Here is an 11754-nt window from a genome sequence, read left to right as displayed (position 1 = left end):
ATCATGCACTGCCTGGCCAGCTCCCTCTGCAAAGTTCCACCCAAAAAGGGTAAAAAACTGGACCACTGCCAAGAGCCTGACACACACCGCAGATAAAGTCCTAACACTCAGTGTGTGTGTGTGTGTGTGTGTGTGTGTGTGTGTGTGTGTGTGTGTGTGTGTGTGTGTGTGTGTGTGTGTGTGTTGTGATAGGCTGGCTGACACACAGACCAATCTGTGGGGAAGGAGACAATCTAATGGATTTGTTATGCTATTTTATAGCATATAGTATGGATTTATGCTACAGTATTTATGCTATATTATAGCACATAGTATGGATTTATGCTACAGTATTTATGCTATGCTGTAATTACTTTACTGTTATTTCATGACAAGGCAATGGAGCTTCACATTTCTGTGTCTGCAGATCAATTGGACTCGACTGGAGTCTGTCCTAACAGACTGGCCATCATAGGAAATCCATAGAGTCTATCTTTACTGAAGATGTTATACAAAGAAGGAATCACTGTTGGTAGCATTGGAGATGTTAAACAAAGACAGAGTCACTGTTGGTGGCATTGCTGGGGGAAGAAAAACAAAATGAAAAGCATTTTTATAACAGTGTGTTAACACATATAATTCTGGCCCCTTTCATAGACAGTAACATAGAAAAAAAAGAATATATATACAGTATATGACCTACCTTACACGTTCTTTAGCAGTTCTAGGGCCTTCATTAGCAGTTGGTTCTCCTCTCTGCCTTCTCTAGAGTAAGTGGTACATCAAGCAGGTTGTGCTTGTGATGCCAGTGGCCGTTACAGTTTCCCTGCAATTTTCACCTTATTTTCTCTCTCTCTCTCTTTTCCCCTTTCGACAGATCCAGTGAACCCTGATAACTGCTGAAACATCAACACCAAGGTCCCACTGCAGAAGGACCTCCACACACACACACACACACACACACACATACACACACACACACCATTGCACTCATATACCCCATCACCACCACCACCACACACATACACACACACACACACAGACACACACACACACAGACACACACACACACACACACACACGCATACACACACACACTCCTCCACACCCATCACGTCCGGCCCCCACTGGAAGCCCCATGTCCAGCCCCAGTAGTGGCAGCCCTGAGAGGGAGGGGGGGCCCATGGCCGTGGGCCGGCCGGAGAGCCTGTCGTCCCCCCCGGGGCTGGATGCCGACCCCCCCTCCATGGGGAGCCCCGTGCTGCTGAGCCCGGACTCGTCTTCCCACGATGCTTTGCTGTCGGCGCCCGCATGCTCGCCGGCCGACTCGGAGAACCTCAGCCCCGACGAGCTGGAGCTGCTGGCCAAGCTGGAGGAGCAGAACAGGTGAGGGGACCGGCTTGAGTGTGACACGGGAGCAGGAGAGGGGACTGGTTTAACTGTGACACTAGACTAGGGGGTGGGGTGGGGGTGGGGGGGACGGTTTTTAGTGTGACACCGGAGTAGGGGGTGGGGGGGGACGGTTTAAGTGTGACACCAGAGGAGGAGAGGGGACTGGTTTAACTGTGACACCGGACTAGGGGATGGGGGCGGGGGTCGGGGTGGCGGGAACGGTTTAAGTGTGACACCAGAGCAGGTAACGGGACTAATATGAGTTGGCTTATTTTTTAACTGCTACAACTAAACAGCTGAGAGGACATGAATTAGGGAGGGGACCAGTCAGGAAGAGTGAAGACCAAATGACGTGAGATGAGATGTTTTTACACAGGGAACCGAGGGGGAACACCTGTTTTTAACTTCTTGGCAGGCACATAGATGTGAAACCGCACCACCACGCAACCGTGCAGCATGTCTTATCTCTCCCTACCCACAATGCACCACTGTGGTGTCCTCTCCCCTCTCTCTATCAGCTCATCAGAGTTCTGCTGCGGCTGTTATCTCGGTGGCAGTTGCCTGGTAACCAGCATAGGGACAGTTGCCATGCCGGTGTGGTGCAGTGTGTGTCTGGTGTAGCTGCTCTGCTTCCTGTTGTTACAGAGTTAGGAACACTGGCCCCCACACACACACACACACACACACACACACACACAGACACACACACACACACAGACACACACACACACACACACACACACACACACACACTCACCCTAACACACACACACACACACACACACATACATACACACGGACACACACACACACACACACACACACACACACACACACTCACCCTAACACACACACACACACACACACACATACATACACCCTAACACACGCACACACACACACTAATCAGAAAATAGGCAACAGCACAGTCCGCTGCCCTTCTCCTTTCCGCTGCCCTTCTCCCTTCTCTGGTCATTGCTTCAAGGTGTCCTTGCGATAGCTCTGTGATGTCTCTCTCTCTCTCTCCAGTGTCTCTCCGGTGTCTCTCCATCTCTCTCGTGGCTCTCCCCTGAGTGACCCAGAAGCCCTCACTTAGACCACTAAAGGGGCCTTAATCATGAACCTAACAGTTGCACACAGGAGTCTGCCCATATTAGGCAGCAGTTAAAACGACAGCACAAGAAAAACATGATGATGAATCACATTAAAACACATTTGAATACATTAGAAAGATGACAGCATTCCTGATTGGTCACAGTGGTATTTGATCAGAAAACCTCTCTTACACAGAGGGACAGTCCCATTATGAGAGGTGTTTCCACTCACACCCTTCACATGGAATATGGAGCTTCACCTGAACAACACTCAGACACACACACTCAGACACACACTATCACACACAATCACACACAATCTCTCTCACACACACACAGAGACAGACAAACACACAATCACACACAATCTCTCTCACACACACACTCAGACACACACTATCACACACAATCACACACAATCTCTTTCACACACACACATACACTTGCAACACACAGACACAGACAGACAAACACACATTTCAATTTCAATTTTATGATACACACACAGAGAGAGAGATACACACAAACACATTCTAACACCTGTCTCTCTCTTCTGTGTGTCTCTCCCAGGTTGCTGGAAGCGGACTCAAAGTCCATGCGTTCTATGAGCGGTTCTCGGCGGAACAGCGGTTCCTCGCTGGTGTCCAGCTCCTCGGCCTCGTCCAACCTGTCCCACCTGGAGGAGGACACCTGGATCCTGTGGGGACGCATCGTCAACGAGTGGGAAGAGTGGCGCCGCAAGAAGGACAAACTGCTGAAGGTGAGACGAGGTCAAAGTTCATCTGTGAGACCAGGGGACCAGTGATTGCACAGTTCAAAAGTGCTTACTTATCACATGCAAATAAGGTCAAAGTTAATTTGTTAATAGTGCATATTGATCTGTGCATATTGATACCTTGACTGGAGAGTCTTTAAGTGCCCATTTAAAAAATCATTACATGTAAACAAAGACATTATAAAACAGAGAGGACCACTGTAGTATTGTAGTCCATTAGCATTTAGCATTTAGCATTACATGTAAACAAAGATATTAAAAAGTGCTGAAACAGAGAGGACCACTGGAGTGTTGAGCATCACTGTTGACAAGGACAAACTGCTCAAGGTGAGAGCAGGGCACCAGTGATTGCACAGTTCAAAAGTGCTTACTTACCACATGCAAATAACATGTTAATACATGTAACATTATGTATATACATGTATAATAACGTAATAATCTTGTAATAAAAAAGACTTACAGAGTGAAATAAAAATAATGGTAAAATATTAACATATTTTATGGCCTTCTCTCTCTCTCTCTCTCTCTCTCTCTCTCTCACTTTCTCCTTCTCCTTCTCTCTCTCTCCCCCACACACACTCTCTCTCTCTCTCTCACACACTCTCTCTGTCTCTCTCACTGACTTTCTGTCTCTCTCTCTCTCATTCTCTCTCTCTCTCTCTCTCTCTCTCTCTCTCTCTCTCTCTCTCTCTCTCTCTCGCAGGAGTTAATCAGGAAGGGAATTCCTCACCACTTCCGGGCCATCGTGTGGCAGTTGCTGGGCAACGCCACAGACATGCCAGTGAAGAACCAGTACTCGGAGCTGCTCAAGATGTCGTCGCCCTGTGAGAAGCTGATTCGCCGGGACATTGCCCGCACCTATCCCGAGCATGAGTTCTTCAAGGGACAGGACAGCCTGGGCCAGGAGGTGCTCTTCAATGTCATGAAGGTGGGTAGGAGGGTGTGTGTGAAAGGAAAATTTGTGCCTATGTGTGTGCGTGAACGTGTGTCTGTGAACAGGTATGTGTGTGTGTGTGTGTGTGTGTGTGTGTGTGTGTGTGTGTGTGTGTGTGTGTGTGTGTGTGTGTGTGTGTGTGTGTGTGTGTGTGTGTGTGTGTGTGTGTGAAGATAAATGTATGTGTGTACATGTTTGTGTGTGAGTGTTTATCAGTGTAAGTATTTGGAGAAATCTGTGTTCATGTGTGGGGGATGGGGGTATATTTCTGTGTAAAAGTTTGCATTAATGTGCATAAGTTTGTGTTTGTTCAGGAGGCAGGTATGAATAAGGTGTGTGTGTGTGTGTGTATGTGTGTGTGTGTGTGTGTGTGTGTGTTTGTGTGTGCACTGTGTGACAGTGACAGATAATGAAACACATTCATCACTGTGAAAGTCCTTCAGCTCCTCCTCTGAAGGACATTTGTCTGTGTCTGTGTGTGTCTGTGTCTGTGTCTGTGTCTGTGTCTGTGTGTGTGTGTGTAAGCACTGCGTTTTTAGACGAAGAAAAATGAAGAGGGTGTGAGAGACAGAGAGGGAGGGAGAGAGGGGGTGAGATAGAGAGAGAGAGAGAGAGAGATTTAGCAGGTGAGATAAAAGTGTGTTGAGGACAGGTATCAGCCTGAATCTTATTATGAGTGTCTCAGACAGAGATGTCCCATTACTGCTCGTAAGGCAGCGTGTGTGTACGTGTGTGTGTGTGTGTGTGTGTGTGTGTGTGTGTGTGTGTGTGTGTGTGTGTGTGTGTGTGTGGATGCATACGTGTGTGTGTGTGTGTGTGTGTGTGTGTGTGTGTGTGTGTGTGTGTGTGTGTGTGTGTGTGTGTGTGTGTGTGTGTGTGTGTGTGTGTGTGTGTGTACCCGCAGGCATATTCTCTGAAACTCAATATTACATTCTGTCAGCAATTTTCTGTCTTTCCTAGACAGTGAGTATATACTGTAAATAATGTCTGTTTCTCTCTCTCTCTCTCTCGCTATCTCCCTCTCTCTGTGTGTGTGTGTGTGTGTGTGTGTGTGTGTGTGTGTGTGTGTGTGTGTGTGTGTGTGTGTGTGTGTGTGTGTGTGTGTGTGTGTGTGCCCGCAGGCATATTCTTTGGTTGACAGGGAAGTTGGGTACTGCCAGGGCAGTGCCTTTATCGTGGGTCTACTGCTTATGCAGGTGAGGTGAACAGTGCACATGGCAACCAAAACCAACCACAACACAACAAAATAGCTACCATAGAAACCATAATACTACCAAATCACAGCCATTATATAAGTGCACCACACACTATCAACTAAATCAAATTTACTTTTTTGGAGAAATACTGTACATAGTATTAATAATAACTTGTTTAATACTTAAGTACATTGTAATAAGGGTACTTGTGTATGTTATATTCATTGTACAAGAGCTTAATCAACAAGTCAAAACATTCTCTCTCGCTCTATCTGTGTGTGTGTGTGGGTGTGTCTGTGTGTGTATGTGTCTCTGTGTGTGTGTGTGTGTGTGCGTGTGTGTGTGTGTGTGTGTCTGTGTGTGTGTGTGTGTGTGTGTGTGTGTGTGTGTGTGTGTGTGTGTGTGTGTATGTGTCTGTGTCTGTGTGTGTGTCTGTGTCTGTGTCTGTGTGTGTGTGTGTGTGTGTGTGTGTGTGTGTGTGTGTGTGTGTGTCTGTGTGTGGGTGTATGTGTCTCTGTATGTGTGTGTATGTGTCTGTGTGTCTGTGTGTCTGTGTGTGTGTGTGTGTGTGTGTGTGTGTGTGTGTGTGTATGTGTGTGTGTGTGTGTGTGTCTGTGCAGATGCCAGAAGAGGAGGCGTTCTGTGTGTTTGTGCGGTGCATGCAGGAGTACAGGCTGAGGGAGCTCTTCAAGCCCAGCATGGCTGAACTGGGCCTCTGCATCTACCAGTTTGAGTACCTGCTGCAGGTAAATAACATTACTGTCCAGTTTGAGTACCTGCTGCAGGTAAATAACATGACTGTCCAGTTTGAGTACCTGCTGCAGGTAAATAACATGACTGTCCAGTTAAAGTACCTGCTTCAGGTAAATAACATGACTATCCAGTTTGAGTACCTGCTTCAGGTAAATAACATGACTATCCAGTTTGAGTACCTGCTGCAGGTAAATAACATGACTGTCCCCTGGACACAGGAGGCAAGGGTAACCCTTCAAAGGTGTTTAAATGGTTGTGATGTTCATATAACGCTTAGGGCCAGGGGTCCATATCTGGAACATAAGTACAATTCTGTAGCATTCATTATATTACTTACTAGGTTTAATTCACCATTCTGTAGCATTCATTATATTACTTACTAGGTTTAATTCACCATTCTGTAGCATTCATTATATTACTTACTAATTCAGAATGTAATGGCTTGATGGGACTGAATGAAGCTAGTTAAAAGATCCTGTATCTGAATTAAAATTCAGTAGCTGATATGAACAAACCCTTTAACCCCAAGTTTATGCCTGGCATCTTTATACTAAGTTTTATTTTTAATTTATTTTTTCATTTCAGGTTAATCAATGCATTCATTACTGTTAGCTGACGAATCGTAAATGAAAAAAAAAACATTAGCAAAACATTTATTTTGCTCTGAGAAATGACTCATATTATGCTAATCAGATTAGTCATAACTCATTACTCATAGAGTGAGAGTAGACATTACAATGTCCCAGTACCCAGGCTGTCCACTAGGTGGCAGTAGATACGCATGGTGCAGTGGGCTGTCTGTCAGTGTCGGCTTGTCGGTGGTTCCGCCCCACTGCGTCTGATCTTTTCCACTTGAAGTGAACTTTGATCAGGTGGGCACACAGGGCTACACACACACACACACACACACACACACACACACACACACACACACACACACACACACACACACACTTGAAATACGGGGCTGCTGAGGCGAGTCGAGCTCTTCTGAGGCGGCCTCTTTTTATAGCGCACTGGCCCTGTCACGATCTCTGCCCTCTAACTCATCAGTTGCTTTCTTTCACTCTCTCTCTCACCTTCTCGCTCTCTATCTCTGTCTCTCTCACTCTCCTTTTCTCTCTCTTCCATTCTCTCTCTCGCTCTCTCTCACTCTCTCGCTCTGTCTCTCTCTCACTCTCTCTCTCTCTCACTCTCTCTGTCTCTCTCATTTGCGCTCTCTGTCACTCACTCTCTGTCTCTTTCACTCTCTCTTTCTCTCCTTCACTTTCTCTGTCTCCCTCTCACTCGCTCTCTATCTTGCTCTCTTTTGCAGTTTCTTTTTAATCAGTGTCTTTCTTCTACCATATTTTGGCTTCCTTAGCTCTCTCTTCACTTCTTCACTTGACTTCTTTCTCTCCTTTACTGTGTATCCCTCCATCCTTCACCCCTGCCCTCTCTCTTTCTCTCCTTTACTGTGTATCCCTCCATCCTTCACCCCTGCCCTCTCTCTTTCTGTCTTACCTTCCTTATTCTCTCACCCTCTCCTGATTGCATCCTCTCTCCTTTTCTGTCATCATCTCTATGCGTCCCCGTCTCTCTCTCTCTCTCTCTCTCTCTCTCTCTCTCTGTCTCTCTCTCTCTACATCTGTATTCATCTCTTAACCTCTTTTTCTGTCTCTATCTCTCCTTCTCCATCTCTCTTCCTTTCTCCTTTTGTGTCACCCTCTTGTCCCGCTATTAATCTCTCTCCCCCCCAGGAGGGTGGCAGTTGCCAGAGTTTCCACACCTCCATAACCTCTCTCTCTGTCCATCACTCTGTCATGTTCTCCTTTTCTTTCATCATTTGTTAACCCCTCTCTCTCTCTCTTTCTCTCTCTCTCTCTCTCTCTCTCTCTCTCTCTCTCTCTCTCTCTTTCTCTCTCTCCCTCTCTCTCTTTCTCTCTCCAGGAGCAGTTGCCGGAGTTGAACGTGCACTTCCGCTCCCAGAGTTTCCACACCTCCATAACCCCTCTCTCTCTCTCTCTCTCTCTCTCTCTCTCTCTCTCTCTCTCTCTCCCTCTCTCTCTTTCTCTCTCCAGGAGCAGTTGCCAGAGTTGAACGTGCACTTCCGCTCCCAGAGTTTCCACACCTCCATAACCCCTCTCTCTCTCTCTCTCTCTCTCTCTCTCTCTCTTTCTCTCTCTCTCTCTCTCTCCCTCTCTCTCTTTCTCTCTCCAGGAGCAGTTGCCGGAGTTGAACGTGCACTTCCGCTCCCAGAGTTTCCACACCTCCATAACCCCTCTCTCTCTCTCTCTCTCTCTCTCTCTCTCTCTCTCTCTCCCTCTCTCTCTTTCTCTCTCCAGGAGCAGTTGCCAGAGTTGAACGTGCACTTCCGCTCCCAGAGTTTCCACACCTCCATAACCCCTCTCTCTCTCTCTCTCTCTCTCTCTCTTTCTCTCTCTCTCTCTCTCTCCCTCTCTCTCTTTCTCTCTCCAGGAGCAGTTGCCAGAGTTGAACGTGCACTTCCGCTCCCAGAGTTTCCACACTTCCATGTACGCCTCCTCCTGGTTCCTCACCCTCTTCCTCACCTTCCTCCCCCTGCCCGTGGCCACGCGCATCTTTGACATCTTCATGTACGAGGTCAGTGGGACAGAGACGCCTGTGTGTGTGTGTGTGTGTGTGTGTGTGTGTGTGTGTGTGTGTGTGTGTGTGTGTGTGTGTGTGTGAGTGAGACAGAGAGAGAGAGAGAGAGAGTAAGAGTGGATGGTTGGTATGTATGAAATATATGTGCAATTTAAGACGTGTGTGTGTGTGTGTGTGTGTGTGTGTGTGTGTGTGTGTGTGTGTGTGTGTATCCTCAGGGTTTGGAGATCATATTTCGTGTTGGTATGGCCATCTTGCAGTACAACCAGACTGACCTAATTCAGCTGGATATGGAGGGGATGTCACAGGTCAGTCTCTCTCTCTCTCTCTCTTTTAATTTACAATTTTTCAATTTCAAAGGCATTATTGACATGACAAGAGCTCTTATGTTGTCAAAGCTTGTACAGACATATACATATATAAATAGATTATAAATCACAATAATCACAATACAAATATTGATGATAATAATAATAATTATTATTATTACTATTATTATTATGATTACACCCCCCCACACACACAGACACAGACGTGTAGATATAAAGAAGAAATAATAAATATATAAATAATAATAATAATACTCGCTTTTTCTCTCCCTCTCTCTTTATTCTTTGTATTTTTTCTGCGTTACTTTTGTACCTATTTTACTGTTCACTGATTATTTCTGAAACATGGGATTCTTATTTGATGTGATTAGATTGTTATATTCTGTAGTATCTAACTCTGTAGTATATTACTCCTTCAAATATATCTATCATATGAAATATCTTAAAGCTTTGTTTTAATTTGCTAAATTCATGCAGAATAAGGCATTAGAGAGGATTCAGGAGAGGTGATAATTATTTGAATTATTCAATTATGTCTCTCCATTCTTCTGGAGCGTCTAGATGATATATTTTGCTTATATAGAGAGTGGTCTCAGCATGAAAGCCAGTAACAACATGCACCTTCATCAAAATGTTTTTTGCAAATGCAGCGATTACTTTGTAGTGCAAGACATCGTAGAGAGGTTAGATGGGGGGTGGGGAAAGAGAGTGAGAGAGAGAGAGAGAGAGAGAGACAGAGACAGAGCGTGAAGGAGGGAGGAAAGGTCCCAGCTTATTCCTCTCAGATAGTGGTGGCAGTCCACAGAGCAGCTCGTCAACTGCCTTCCCATCTCATGGCTTCTCCCGGTAGAGCTCCTCATAAAAAGAGATAGCATGTGCAGTAATCTCTCTACGATTAGATGTCTCCATGCCATCCGGCAGTTTTAGCTGAAAAGGTTGTCTTCTCTCCCGTGTCTTTTTCTCTAGTTCAAAAGAGAGAGAGCGAGAGAGAGAGAGAGAGATTAAACTGGGTCTTTGGTTGGCAGTTAATGGCAGTTGAATGTGCCACCACTTTCACTTCCTATGAATATCCGAACAATATCTGAAGAGACTGGCAGCTTTTAAAGCTCGATGCTAGTCAGTGTAGCCTGACGCTTCAACCACCTGTTTCTCTGCCGTGGAGGTTTATCAGACTTCACGTTACTGTGAGTGGTACGATATACTGTAGAAACTGTATCGTTTTTATACATTAAAATATGGGAGGCCATGTTTTCTGTGCCTTTTGAATACTGATGTGAAGCACTTTATGTGTATGGAAAATACTCTATATCATTTGAATATTCAGTATAGTTGTATTATGTACCAGAGCAATTCTGAATTTGTGAATCTGTAAATAGTCTGTCTTGGTTCAATTAACTTTTGTTTTGTCATTTGATTATTTACCAAGCTTTTTGTGTTTGTTGTACTGTTTTATTTACCTGTAATTTGATGAAACCTTTCCCCTCTGTTGTCATGGCAGCACTTCCAGAAGGTCATACCTCACCAGTTTGACAGCTGTCCAGACAAGCTGATTTTGAGGGCCTATCAGATCAAGTACATCCCGAAGAAGATGAAGAAGTACGTGTCGCTTTGGGCCACAGGGGAAAGGAGTAGAGAGAGAAACCGCATTTATGTAACCGGGGCGGCTTTGGAACTCCCCGTCGTTCTACAGTGGCATGGTTACCATAGTTACCATAAGCTCATCAGTTTTAGGACACAGTTGTCTCCGCCGTTCAGTTGATCGCGTGTAGAATCAGCCAAAAGTCTCCTTGATACGGAACGTTTAGATGCAAAGAAATCGCATTTATACAGACTTTCAAAAATATATATTTTAGAGCTCAGGGGTGTACTTTCCAAAAGCATTGTTGAGCTACGGCCATCATTACAGACAGAGAGACTTTTGCAAATGATAGTCTCTCGTCTTTACAATGATGGTCCTTTTAAAAACACAAAGCTAACGCAGATAACACATTATGAAAACGCATAGCTCTATTATGATGGAGAGGTTTTTCTTACAAAAGGAAAAAAAAAGTCTGTCTGTGTTTTTACAACTGTGGACACAGCATACTCAACTCTTGTTCTTGGTAAGCATTCAGGTGCTACAAGGTACTTTAGCTTTAGCAGACTGACGGAAACACCCACACTCTTTGTTCTCTCCACGCACACGCAAAACAAAGACAGCCCGAGTGCTGATACAACATATAGCTTACGATGCTAGTTCACTGGACGTATGCTAGCCCACTGGACATGCTCCTCTATGCATTCAAATGGCAGTGCTGTTAGCCATTAGAGAAACAAGCGTTCGCTCAGGAGGTAGTTGTGAAAGTAAACATGTTGATCTGCATAGGGTCAGGCGATAGAGAGATGACGTCAGATGGGGAAGGATCCAGTGAGTGGATCCAGTTTTTGATGAAGTCGATCGAACAATCAGTAAAAACAGGAATCACACCAAATCTTGAAACTTCTTTTTAAATGAATACATTTGCTGCTATTTCAAAGGGGTTTATGGGTTCAATAAATTGTTAATTTGAATTACTGTGGAGGCATTGAGTTTCATCGAATTACTTCAATTTGTGTGTGTGTGTGTGTGTGTGTGTGTATGTGATCCACCAGGCTGGAGAAAGAATACACCACCATCAAAAACAAAGAGATGGAGGAGCAGATTGAGATAAAGGTGCCC

At 45.2% G+C, this 11754-nt stretch overlaps 1 protein-coding gene across 4 annotated transcripts in view; it reads left to right on the top strand.

The window, feature by feature from the left end:
* The first annotated feature begins 1012 nt into the window (after window positions 1–1012).
* Window positions 1013–11754, top strand: part of evi5l (ecotropic viral integration site 5 like) — a 37649-nt gene continuing 26907 nt past the window's right edge. For all 4 annotated transcript variants that reach the window (XM_031562121.1, XM_031562120.1, XM_031562118.1 and 1 more), the window contains exons 1-9: window positions 1013–1365; window positions 3036–3225; window positions 3944–4168; window positions 5296–5370; window positions 5991–6116; window positions 8581–8724; window positions 8946–9035; window positions 10555–10652; window positions 11688–11748. In XM_031562121.1, the coding sequence (XP_031417981.1) occupies window positions 1118–1365; window positions 3036–3225; window positions 3944–4168; window positions 5296–5370; window positions 5991–6116; window positions 8581–8724; window positions 8946–9035; window positions 10555–10652; window positions 11688–11748 (1257 nt within the window). In that variant the 5' untranslated portion in view covers window positions 1013–1117. The remainder of the gene's footprint in view (window positions 1366–3035; window positions 3226–3943; window positions 4169–5295; window positions 5371–5990; window positions 6117–8580; window positions 8725–8945; window positions 9036–10554; window positions 10653–11687; window positions 11749–11754) is intronic.

The sequence above is a fragment of the Clupea harengus genome, chromosome 24 (genome assembly GCF_900700415.2).
Source record: "Clupea harengus chromosome 24, Ch_v2.0.2, whole genome shotgun sequence".
Lineage (NCBI taxonomy): Eukaryota > Metazoa > Chordata > Actinopteri > Clupeiformes > Clupeidae > Clupea > Clupea harengus.
The sequence above is the reverse complement of the archived record's forward strand: the minus strand, read 5'-3'. Positions and strand labels throughout refer to the sequence as shown.